The sequence below is a fragment of the Triturus cristatus genome, chromosome 5_1 (assembly GCF_964204655.1).
Source record: "Triturus cristatus chromosome 5_1, aTriCri1.1, whole genome shotgun sequence".
Taxonomy (NCBI): Eukaryota; Metazoa; Chordata; class Amphibia; order Caudata; family Salamandridae; genus Triturus; species Triturus cristatus.
Window position 1 is genome coordinate 920,150,693 of NC_140587.1, and position 13,263 is coordinate 920,163,955.

Consider the following 13,263-nt stretch of genomic DNA (forward strand, 5'->3'; position numbering starts at 1 on the left):
GCTATCGACCACCATTTGGTGCCAGGTACATTTCCTGTGTGACGTCAGAGGTCGACGTGCGTGGTAGACATCTTAAGATTATTTTTCCGCCGTTGGGTCTTAAAGCAAGACGGAAAGCTCTGAAGATGTTTCCATTTTTTCACAAAAATTTCAACAGAAGAAAGATTGCCGAGAAATCTCATTGTTCAGACGCCGAGGGAGAAGAAGGTATCTTCGATTCATCCTTAACCCCAGAGCCTTGAGATGAAGAACCCGAGGAATATGGTGACGTACCTAAAGAGTAGGGAATCTCCAAAAATTTTGAAGATTCGTGGAACGATCTCTACACCGAAAGCCAGGAGGAAGAGATATGCAGCTATCCTTCGAAGGCCAGACGACATAGCTTTCTACAATGACCTAGTCCAGAGGGCAGCAAATTAACTCGAAGTAGCTCTAGAGGAAGAAAAAGGAGACACTTGTTTCCTCCTAGAAACCCTGGCCCCAGCTACTAAGGGAATTCAAAATCTTCCTATGCTTCCAAGCATTCTGGATCAAGGCAAAGAAGCTTTCAAGGAACCAGCTTCAAACAAGTGGGTAACCCTCAGGGTGGAAAAGAAATGTCTTCCTCAAAGGACCCTAAATATATTCAGGGAAACATGGTGCCGGACTCGATTATTGTCCCCACAGCCAGAAGGAGAGCTAATGCAGTCTCCAACACCGGCCTTCCACCAGAGAAGGAGAATAAAAGGATGGACATGGTGGGGAGAAAAATGGAATAAGAAGCGGCAACGCAATGGTGCATCACAAATTCCAATGCCCTACTAAACAGATATGGTAATCAACAGTGGGATATGATATCTTTATTTATAAAAATAATAGTTGATAACATTTGATAAAAAAAGAAAAAATAAACAAATGTTTTGATATCAGTCACAACAATTATTGTGATTATTAATGTTTCAGTTCTAAAGTTCTTTGCCCACACTGTCTGTTATTCACCGTGCCCAGGTGTATCTTTACATGTCCTAGTTTAGCTTGTATGCATCGTTCCAGAATACTTGGAATGGCACACTTGGATATTCCTCTGGACTGCTGTAATATTTGTCCAAAGCCAGAGCTTCATCTACTACCAAAACCTTTTGGGCAAAATAAGAACATTTCTATATTTGTTACTAGGAATGTGGTTTCCATCAAATTTTGATTAATCCATATTAGATGTTGCCCCAACTATTTGTTTAGTCTGTCCCTGTAAATCCCATCATTAGAGTATATTTCAAAGTGATCACCAGATTTTTATGTACCAATAAAACAGCTATGCTGGTCTCTAGGATCATTAAGGAAATCTTGATAGGTTTATTCAGGATTTTTCCACCTGTGCCTCATCCAGCCTATCCATGGGAGCATAATACCATTCTTAGCCAGTTAATGAATCCACCATTCATACCCTTCCACAAAGCTAATATCAAGTTTGTCATTAACTACTGCTCCCCCATTTGGTTTAACATATGGTAGACTAGTTGGTGATATCCACGCTTTCACAATCAAACCTCCTTATATATTTACTTTAGGGGATAGCATGCTCCTTGTACCAATCTAAAGTTCATTCTGAAAGGACGATCTTTCATGTGAAAAGAGAAAGCTGCATTCCTTAGACATACGCAGACATTGATCTTTCTGCATCTTTCTGTCAAGTAGGCCAACACTTTGCATCCTTTGGCCACCTATAAAGAGGGTGTCTGTTCTCAAAACATGGAATTGCTCAAAGGATTACTACTGCAGCTGTACTCTCACTCCAAAGCTTGTTGCCCCTTACAGTCTGCTTTGTCAGCTCATTCTACAGTGAGTGACTTCGACTGCCCCCCTTTATGCCAGAGTTACTCTATAGGACGTCTGTAGAGCTGCAATGTGAAATAGTTGCCAAGCCTTTACGAAACATTACTGCCTGACTGCAGATGCTACCAGAGGAGTGATTGTCAGGCTGGTTTTATGTCATTTTTTCAGTGAGGTGAGCCTCTTCTCACATCTTGGTTTTGATATACAGTGCAATTAATTTTATATCAGTATGTTATGCATTGTTGTAGATTGTGTAAATTGATAATATGTAAGACATTTCTTGCTGTTCTGATTCAAGCATTTGAATCTACAGGAAAGTAACTTGTGGTTCGAGGCATATGTGCTGCAGAATTCATACTTGTGCATAGATCGCCATCTGGTGTTGGGCGTGGATGCTTGCACCTGGTTGTTGTCTTGGAAGAAATCTTTTGTAGTCACGAGATAGGTGACTCCTCCCTTGGACGATAGTTCGCATGGGCATAGACTCCATCCTCAGATTGTTTTTTTCCGCCATCGGGTTCGGATGGAACTTCAGCGCTTCGGTACCGTGTTTTTCCAAACCTTTCAACGTGCAAACCATCGCAAACTTGACGGTATTTTTCGTTTGCGTGCCTTTCGATGCGCTAACTCTCAAACTCTATTCCAGTCATCGACGCGGGCCGCTCGGCCGATCTACGCCATTCGGGCCTACGGCTAATGGAAAGGACTCCATTTAAAAAATGCCCCCAGTGTGGAGCTAAATTCCCACACAACGACCAACACAAGGTCAGCAACCTCTGTCTCTCGCCCGACCACGAGGAGAACAATTGCCAAGCCTGTGCCTCCTTCTGCTCCAAGAAGACTATCCGTGATCCCCGGGCTCGATGACACGTTATGGCGCAACAGGCTGCTCCGGTGCCAGAGGGCATCTTCAATAAAGGCCCCGACGTTCCAGAGGCAGAGGATTCTGAGGATCTCAACATCGTATCCGAAGAAAATAACTCAGACGACCACATCACTCCAGGTCAACGAGTGAGTACAACTGCCCCAACCCTACCCGAAAAGCAAAAGGCTTGGGTCAAGATTTTGCCTGAAGGCCCTAGTCACGACCGAAAGAAACCTTCAGAAGCCAAGCCCCCGGACCTGGCTCCGAAGACAAAGGAGAAGCCTTCCGGCAGCTCGGGACCGAACAAGCTGCGTGCCAGTGCCCCAAAAACATCGTCGGCACCGAAAGCGGAAACACATCCTACTCCCGCGGGCTCCAAAAAAGCCTCAGCACCGAGTACCTCGGCACCCAAAGAACACAAGGCCTCGGAACCAAAGGCACCTCGAAAACCTTCGGATCCTAAGGACACAACCCCTTCTATGGCTCTAGATCCGAAATCCAAACCACATTCGGAACCGAAAAAATTGGCACCAAAGGCAACCTTCGAAGAGGAAGAACTATTTCTGCCGGATCCCATCGATCCAAAGCAAAAAACTCTCCATGTGTACCCTAAAACAGGCCATATTGTCAGCGTTCCACACAAGAAGAGGAAACTGGACACCCCACACATCCCTGAGGTGCCTGTGAAGAAAAGAGACTGTGCTCCTCACCTTTAAGACCCTCTTCTCCTGTCCTTCCTCCTAAGCCTATCTCTTCTTCAAAGTCTCCCATACTTCCCCCATATTCACTACCACCACAGGATGATGATGACCTAGGGGGAGGAAATAATGACCCTTTCACTGATCCTGATGATGACACTAACATACCACCAGACCCATGGGATGACTACAATGTCCCTGTAGATCCTCCAGATCTTCCTGATCCAGATGCATACCCTTCTAGACCGTCTCCCCCAGATGACAACATTGGGTTTAGTCAGCTTATTGATGGGGCTGCCCAGTATCATGGCGTCCAAATGCATTCAGACCCCACAGAGGAAGACTTCCTAGTGGACACTTTTGCACAGACCCAAAGGATAGTACAAACACTGCCCATGCTCTAAGGTGTCATCAAACATGCTCCAAACGTATTCAAAGACCCAATCAGGACCAGAATTATCAATCCTCTGATTGATAAAAAATATATACCCGCCCCGAATTATCCCACCTACATTAAAGGACAACTCCCCTTAGAATCCCTGGTAGTGTCCAGTGCCAGAAAGCCTGCTAACTCTCAAACCTCCGGTGAAGCTCCACATCCAGACAAAGAGTCTAAATTACTAGATGCTTCAGGCAAACAAGTGGCCTCCCAGGCAGTTAATCACTGGAGGATAGCTAATGCACAAGCATTACTTGCCAGATACGGTAGAGTTCACCATGATGAACTAGAGACACTCAAGCAACACTTGGCTGACCAATACAAAGCCAATGATCTGATTCAGGAAGGCAAGTTAATCACCAACGCATCCATTTGAATGTGCCCTCGATGCAGCAGCTACTGCATCTAGATCAATCAACACGTGTGTTACTATGAAGGCATGCCTGCTTGCGCATTTCTGGGTTCAAACAGGAAGTGCAAACTACTATCCTGGATCATCTGTTCAATCAGGAACAACTTTTTGGCCCGGCTGTGGACACAGCTTTAGAAAAAATGAAAAAAGACAAAGACTGCAAAATCCATGGGAGCATTACAGTCTCCATCTAAACGAGGCTCCTTTCGCCGCTCCTTTTATAGAGGCGCATCCAAAACAATCAGTACAGATACTGCTTCTTCCTCCTATAAAAACCCCACACAAACATCCCCCAACAGTGGATATTTTAGAGGTGGATACAGGAGAAATAAAAACAAGGGAAGAGGCCGAGGTAACAACACTCGCGCCTCTCCCACTAACACAGTGACTTCCCTCCACTCCCTCCAGACCATTCCACTCCGATCGGAGGGAGACTCACAGTTCCTACCTGTCTGGAATTTCATCACTACAGACAGATGGGTAAGACAAAAATTATCCAGTATGGTTACTGCCTGGAACTTACTACAACTCCCCCCAGCATACCACCCAAATAGCGTCCAATGTCCGTGGAACATCTGACGCTCCTCAAACAGGAGGTTCTCTCACTGCTTCAAAAGCCTATAATAGAGCCAGTCCTCCTAGAATATCAATGACCAGGGATCTACTCCCTGTATTTCCTAATCCCCAAAAAGGATGGGACTCTCAGACCAATACTGGACCTGAGACCTCTCAATCACTACATACAGTCAGATAATTTTCACATAATCACTCTTCAACAAGTCCTTCCACTGCTTCAACAAGGCGACTTCCTTGCCACATTAGACCTCAAGGACGCCTACTTCCATATTCCCATACACCCTGCTCACAGGAAATATCTAAGGTTTACAGTGGACGGCCAACACTATCAGTTCAAGGTTCTCCCATTTGGAGTCACCACAGCACCCAGGGTATTCACAAAGTGTCTTGCGGTAGTAGCAGCACACCTCCGAAGGCAGCAGATCCATGTGTTTCTATACCTGGACGACTGGCTGATAATTCAGCTACTACACGACTTGGGGTTCACAGTAAACTACACCAAGTCGCACCTTCAGCCCTTCTACCTTCATCAATATCTAGGAGCCAAAATATACACTTCCAAAGCTCTAGCATACCCCAATCCAGCCAGGATAGCCAGTATGCAAACCCTCATCACAAAATTTCAACCCCATCACTCTCTCCCAGCTCGAGTGTTTATGCAGCTCATAAGAATGATGGCCTCTTACATTTTCATAGTGCCTCACGAAAGACTTCAGACGCGCCCTTCTTAGCACGTCAGTGGAACCAGGCTCAAGGTCAAGTTACAGATCTGGTGTTGGTGGACAGCCGCACACATCACTCTCTGCAGTGGTGGAACACACAAAACATTTCCAAAGGGCGACCGTTCCTAGAGCCAGTTCCACAGATAGTGCTAACAGCAGACGCATCACTCACCGGCTGGAGAGCCCATCTCCTAAACCACACAATTCAGGGCAAGTGGACCGCTCAACAAAAAGTGCTCCACATCAAGCACCTAGAATTACTGGCAATATTTCTAGCGTTAGTCATTCCAAACACGTCTTCTCAACAAAACTGTCCTAGTCCAAACTGACAATATGACAGCAATGTATTACATACAGAAACAAGGAAGAACACATTCTTTGCAGCTGTCTCATCTAGCGCAAAGCATATGGAGATGGGCCATTCCACAGAATATAAATCTTCTGGCAGAACATCTTCCAGGAGTGAACAATCAAATTGAGGATCTGTTAAGTCGTCAGACTCAGCAGTTACATGAATGGGAACTCTATCTGCAAGTTATTCAACCCTTTTTCCAGATGTGGGGCCACCCAGACATAGATCTGTTCGCCACACACACAAAATGCCCAACCTTCGCCACCAGGTTCCCACACCTATTGTCCAAGGGCAATGCGATATGGATGAACTGGTCAGGCAAATTTCCCTATGTTTTTCCGCCACTCCCGCTCATTCCACTAGTAGTACGCAAACTCAAACAGTCTCTCAAGATGATCCTAGTTGCTCCCACGTGAGCACGGCAACCATGGTTCACAACACTCCTCGAACTATCCGTAGTTCCACACCAGAAACTACGTCTCCCCAAATCTACTGACGCAGAACCATGGAGAGATAAGGCACCCAGATCCAGCACAGCTGAATCTAGCAATCTGGCTCCTGAAGTCCTAGAGTTTGGTTACCTTAACATCCCACCCAACTGTATGAACATTATCAAAGAGGCGAGACGCCCTACTACTAGAGCTTGCTATGCAGTCAAATGGAAGCAACTCGTCATTTACTGCAATAACAACAAAATTGACCCGCTAGATGCTTCCATTCAAAACATCATCTGCTTTTTACTACATTTACAAAGATGTAATCTTGCATACTCATCCATAAGATTACATCTGGCTGCCCTTGCCGCTTACCTACAAAACAGACAACATTTGTCATTATTTAGAGTACCCGCTATCAAAGCCTTTATGGAAGGCCTTAAAAGGATAATTCTACCCAGACTGCCACCCTCTCCGGTGTGGAACCTAAACCGTGTTCTTACTAGACTTATGAGTCCCCCATTTGAGCCTTTACACAAATGTGAATTACAGTTCCTTACATGGAAAGTAGCTTTCCTTGTCGCAGTCACCTCTCTCAGGAGAGTAAGTGAGATCCAGGCTTTAACCATACAAGAACCATGCTTACAAATACATCGTAACAAAGTGGTTCTGAGAACAAATCCAAAAGTAATCTCAGCTTTCCATCTTAATCAATCGGTAGATTTTCCAGTGTTTTTCCAAAACCCTGATTCTGTAGCGTAGAGAGCTCTTCACACGCTTGATGTCAAAAGAGCTTTTACTTTATTACTTAGGACTAAAGCCTTTAGAAAGACGAAACAACTGTTTGTAGCTTTCTCTCCACCTCATAAAGGCAACCCCATCTCCAAAGCTGGGATTGCCAGGTGGATAGTCAGATGCATTCAAATTTGCTACCAGACAGCAAAACGCACATTAACAATTCCCCCTAGAGCGCATTCAACGTGCAAACTAGAGGCTTCCATGGCATTCTTAGGGAACATGCCCCTTGAAGACATTTGTAAGGCATCCACATGGTCTACTACATACACCTTCACCATACACTATTGTGTAGATGTGCGGGCGAAGCATCAAGCTTCTGTAGGCCAAGCTGTTCTTAAGACACTTTTTCAAACCACTGCAACCGATACAGGTGACCACCGCTAGGGGAGACACTGCTGTACAGTCTATGCACAATATGAATTCTGCAACTCATATGTCTCGAACAGAAAATGCTAATTACCAGTATGCATCTGTTCTTGACATGTAGAGCTGCAGAGATTCATACACCCACCCGCCTCCCCGGAACCTGTATCTGTTCCAGTATTATCTTACTTAGATACATTCACATGGACATCTTTTCTGTTTCTTACAAACTCCATCATTTCCCATCATGGCGAAAAACAATCTAAGGATGGAGTTGATGCCCATGAGCACTGTCGTCCAAGGGAGGAGTCACCTATCTCGTGACTACAAAATACTTCTTCCAAGGCAACAACAAGGTGCAAGCATCCGAGCCCAACACCAGATGGCGATCTTTGCACAAGTATGAATGTCTGCAGCTCTACATACCAAGAACAGATGCATACTGGTAAGTAGCATTTTGCTTCTTTCATTCTACATCGTTGGAGGTTTTTTCCTTCGGTCACTCTTGATTTTGCCTGTCCAGAGAAGTAAACACCATGCGTGTCTTTATATTTGGGAATTTGAATTGTAGTGACCCCTTTTCTTTTTTCTTTAACAGGAAACGTTTGAAATTGACTCTGATACAGAAGCTTTGTCTATAATGACCCTTACTCAGAATCTTTCTGAGTCTTTAAAGACTTACTGCATAGAAAAAGCAAACTCTGTGAGTACAGTTTTCACATTGATTACCTTTTTGTTGATTTAGACTTTAATATATGTCAAGATATATATATTCAAAATAGAGTAAGTGGTATTTCATTATAGAAAAAATTTAAAGAAGCCTTTCCCTTCTCTCCTCCAAATCCTTTTCTGTTAGCCATGGCCCAAAATCAGTTCCAGCCTAAGATCCGTTCCTCCTCATCCTATCTAATGAAAGTGAATAAATGACTGTTTGAGGCCTCATTTTCAGGTTCTGAATAAGTAAGAGGTTATTGGGTAATGCATGGTAAAGGGTATTGTAATTTGCCACTGGTTTCCCAGGAATGCAATACTGTTGTACGCTTATTGAAATTGCCAGGCACTGCTTTGTAGCACGTGTAACCCTTGCAAATTTTCCAACTCCCAATGAACATTACGGTGCCCACCCTAGAAAAATTGTAGGATGGCCTCCTGTTTAAATCCTGGTTACTGGTGTCCAGTTCAGTGTTCACAGTGTAATAAACTGAAGTCCTGAGTCCAGCTTAAGTAAGTTAGGAACAGATACGGACTACTGGGCCAGTACCCAACATAGCATTCATAGTCTGCAAACCCCTGATACTAGTGCCTATCTCAGGCTTACATATGTTAGACAAATTGCAGCCTTTCATTGACTCTCCCCATAGGATATTCCCAAAGTAATAGCTGTACAACTATAGTGCCATTTTGAGTTGCTCACCTCGGAACAGGGGAAACAGTTGGAGGTCTCAAACTTGGGTTAATGCACACATTGCACCCCTAGTATATTCCATACCCTGAGCTAATGGTACTTATTGGTTGTGCAGTTTTCTCCCAGTGTGCGTCTTTGGATGTGCTTTGGGGGAAAGCTGCATGTATTGCAACACCCCCTGTTCGAAAGTGCCCTCTTTCTTGCATGGTATGCCCCCACCTTTTTCTGAATTGCTGATGTACTTTGAGTGTGCCCTGGGCTCCTGCCAATCAGGTACCCAGGGTCTGTGTTCCTTCCCTAAAACTGCATTGAAGCCTAAACCCAATTGGCATCTCTGGCCACATGTCAGCCCCTGGTAAATGGTACCATAGGTACCCAGGGCACTGTTACCAGAGAAGGCCTGTGAGAAAGTGCCATCTTTCTTGCATGGTATGCCCCCACTTTTTGCTGAATGTACTTTGACTGAGTGTGCCCTGGACTCCTGCCAATCAGGTAACAAGGGCCTATGTTCCTTCCCTAAAACAAAACAAACCCCAATTGGCAAACCCTGGCCACATGTCAGGCCCTAGTAAATGGTACCCTAAGTACCCAGGGCTTTGTGACCAAGGGAGACCTCGAAGAGCTGCAGCACACCTTGTGCCACCCTTAGAGGCCCTGTACCCTTACACACACACACTGCCTTTGCAGGCTGAGTGTTTGGGTGCAAAACCAAAACAAAGTCGACATGGCACACATCCCTGTGTGCCATGCCCATCACCTACACTGCCATGGCATACATCAGTCACCCCTCTAGTTGGGTGCCATATGCCAATGGTGTGGGCACAGGAGCAGGAGCCCTGTACCCCTACAGTGCCCAGGTCAATTCCTGAGCCCTGTAAGTGCAGTGCTGCCATTTAAGAGTACATGGTGCTGAGAGCTCGTCAAACACGAGCTCCACAGCACCATAATGGCAACACTAAAGACTGGGAAGTTTGGTATCAAACTTCTCAGCACATTAAACCCACACTGATGCCAGTGTGGGATTTAATGTACCCAGCACCCCAGAGGGCATCTTAGAGGTGCTCCCTGAAACCTAACCTACGAATCAACGTCTGCTCTGAGGCTGCCTAGGCTGCCACCCAGCAGACATGTTGCTAAACCCCTGGGTAGGAGAGCCCCTGCTCTCCTGGTCCTGCAACAATGCACATCCTGGGCGAGGTGCTAAATCTCCTCCCCCAGGATGGGCAGGGGGAAGCTTCAAAGGCATATGCCGCCTCTGTGAGCTTCCCCAGGCCCCTGCAACCCCCACTCTGGCGGGAAGCTTTGGCTGGAAACCCCAAATAAGGACAGGGGATGTGCCAGCCTGCCAACCCCACCCCTCAGGTGGGGGAGGCGAGGTGAAGCACATCTCCGGGCTCTCGCCATCTTGAAGATGGGGAGCCCTACCCTATCAGGACTGGACTAGGCTACTGCCCCCCTCCAACAGGAGAGAGGCAGGATAGGGGGTGTACCCACCCCAGGACGGGGACCCATTGGTCCCTGGCCTTCACCTACCTGTAACGCCCCTAAATCTAGTATTTAGGGGCACCCTGAACTTTCCTTCCCCAGATTCCAGATTCCGAAATTACAAGAAGAGCAAGAAGAAAAGAAGACCTGCCTTGCAGCTGCGAAGGAGAGGGAGACACCAACTGCTTTGGCCCCAGCCCTACCGGCCTGTCGACCTCAAACCTGCTCCTGCTCCAAACCCGGCATCTCTTGTGGCCAGCAACCTCAGAAACCCCGGAGGACCTGGCTACCTTTGAACTCTGATCCCCTGGGACTCCCATGAGTAGAGGCTCTACTCAGAAACTACCTTTCACCCCTGGCAGCAGCCCGGAACCGCGATCCCAGCCCACTCTGCACCAGCCAAGCCTGGCCGGTGCCGAAGTGAACTAAACCCACGAGGAAGACCCCACGGCGACTGTGACCCCGAGTCCGGCACCCAAGGACCCCCCTCGACAATCCTGAAGAAGCCTGCAGCCTCAGAAGAGTGTGCCACCCCAACCGCGATCAACAGATGGTAAGATTTTCCGACACCAAAAGGCACCCCTGCACCCGGCGCCCCACGGCCCTCTGTGTCCAATCCCGGGGTACCTACCTATCCTCCAACTACCCAACTTACCTCTCGAAGTGGTGGTGGCACCTGAAGAGTCCTCGTCCCCGAGCCTGAAGTCTTTTTCCAAACCGGAGATTTCCCATTGAAATCCATTGAGCGCCCGAAGGCTCAAAAGCCCTCTGCACCCAGCCGCCCGAGTGGCCCTGGCAGTGAAAACTCTACACTTTCCTACTTCCCCACTTGCCCTGAGTAAGTGACCAGAAGCCCAGCTCCCACAGCCGCGTGGCTTGCCAGACAGCAGCCACCAAACAAGGCCCCCCTATCCCTCATAGGATAACATTGGGCCTAACTCTCTCTGCAACCGGCCGCCCTAGAGTCGCTGAGGGTGAACCAACTGTACCTACCTGACCCTGGGAGACCCCTGAGTCTGTGCCCAGAACCTCAACTCTGCCAGTCGAGTACTTAGCCTTAAACCGCAAACTCTATTTTCCTCATAGTGTGGACTTTTCAAATCTTCAAATATTCACCGAAAATCAGCCGAGTGACAAAAACGAATTTACTCACCTGCTCTTAGGTGAGCTCCCAGTCCTGGATCTTGGTGCCCAGCACTGACTCCGAAAAGTACCCACAACTATACTTACCTTTAACTCATTTTTCTTCCATAGGAAACCATTGACTGTTTTTCTGTGAAATTTCTTGTAAGTGTTGATTTCTGCAATCTTTAAATATTCTTCAAAAATCGTATAATATCTGAAAACGTAATTACTTACCTGTTTTGGATAAAGGTCCCAGTACTGAGTCGAGGCACCCAGTACTGGATTACAAAAGTAACGATGACCTACTGTACCTATAACCTGAATTTTCTTCCATAGGGAATCATTGATTGTTTGCTCTGAAATATTTTCTAAGTGTTAACTTTTAAAATAGCTAAATATTAGTTAAAAATCATTACAGTACCAAAGTCGACTTTCATCAACTGATTCTGAGAACTGACCCAGGACTGAATCTAGGATCCAGTCCTGGAATTACAAAAGTAATCTAAAAAGTAATCTGTTGCAAATAACTTGAATTTATCATTGAACTCAATGTATTGTTGTGTTTAGAAATAGAGTTGCCTACTGCAACTACTTGTAACTGTTTACTAAAGTCTATTGCATATACAAAAGTGTTCCAGGCATGTGGGCTGCTGAATTCATATCTGTGCATAGATCGCCGCCTAGTGTTGGGTCCGGATGTTTGCACGTTGTTGTCCTGGAAGAGTCTTCGAAGTATCCTGGGATAGGTGACTCCTCCCCTGGACTACAGTGCGCATGGGCATCCTCTCCATCCTCAGATTGTTTTTTTCCGCCATTGGGTTCGGATTTGCTTATCTTGACTCAAGTTAGGGAAAACTTTTTACAGGCCAAAAGGCCTTTAGTTCGCGTCGGTACTGTTCCCGATCGGTATCGATAGTATATTGTTAGTTTACTAACTTCCAGAACCGACTTTTTCGCATTTTCCCCGACCATCGACCCTTCATCGACGATGGAATCGAGGACACCATTCAAGCGGTGTCCTGTATGCAATGCGAAATATCCCCATATCGACGTCCATCCGGTGTGCAACAAATGCCTTTCACCGGATCACGACGAATCTACATGTATGGCCTGTGCCCGATTCCGGTCCAAGAAGACTCTTCGGAATCGACGAGCAGCAAGACTCGAAGCGCAGCAAGCGGCACCGGCCCCAGCCAACATCTTCAGCGCCGAAGACGAAGATTTCGAAGACGTGGAGAACCTACCCTCCAGCCCCGCTTCCGAACACGATTCCGTATCGGAAGACGTCGAAGAACAACTCTTTTCCAGAGATGAAGCCGACACCGAGGTAGGAGACTACAATGAGGCCTTAGGGGCCGAAGAGAGTAGCTCCGGTGACGAGCAAGGCCTACCCGTACAGACTGAGGATATCCCAGTGAGCCAGTCTATGGCTCCGGTCGAGGGATCGCCTTCGGGCCTTACCCAAGACCTATCCCGCAGTTCTTCGGCCCGTCCTCTGGCCCGGCCTCGGACATTCAGCGGCAGCCATTACTACCCAAAAAGGCTGGTTTCCCTTCTTCGAAACCGAAAGCTGCATTGGTTCACCAGAAACCGAAACCGAAAGTAACGCTGGTCGGATCGAGGCCCACCACACCTTCGACGCCAGCAAAACCCGTCGGCGCCGACCGCACCAAACGAGATTTCGGTGCCGAGCTTGCAGCAGCCGACGTCGGCGCCGATACACGGAAAAAGAGCTTCGGTGCCACCAAACCTCCTCGGCTACCGGCACCGACACAAT

At 46.9% G+C, this 13,263-nt stretch overlaps 1 protein-coding gene across 4 annotated transcripts in view; it reads left to right on the forward strand.

Moving 5' to 3' along the window:
* LOC146831607 (uncharacterized) overlaps nt 1-13,263 on the forward strand; it is a 331,737-nt gene that overhangs the window by 202,979 nt on the left and 115,495 nt on the right. For all 4 annotated transcript variants that reach the window (XM_085605955.1, XM_085605956.1, XM_085605957.1 and 1 more), the window contains one exon: nt 8,070-8,174. In XM_085605955.1, coding sequence (XP_085462081.1) covers nt 8,070-8,174 — 105 coding nt within the window. The remainder of the gene's footprint in view (nt 1-8,069; nt 8,175-13,263) is intronic.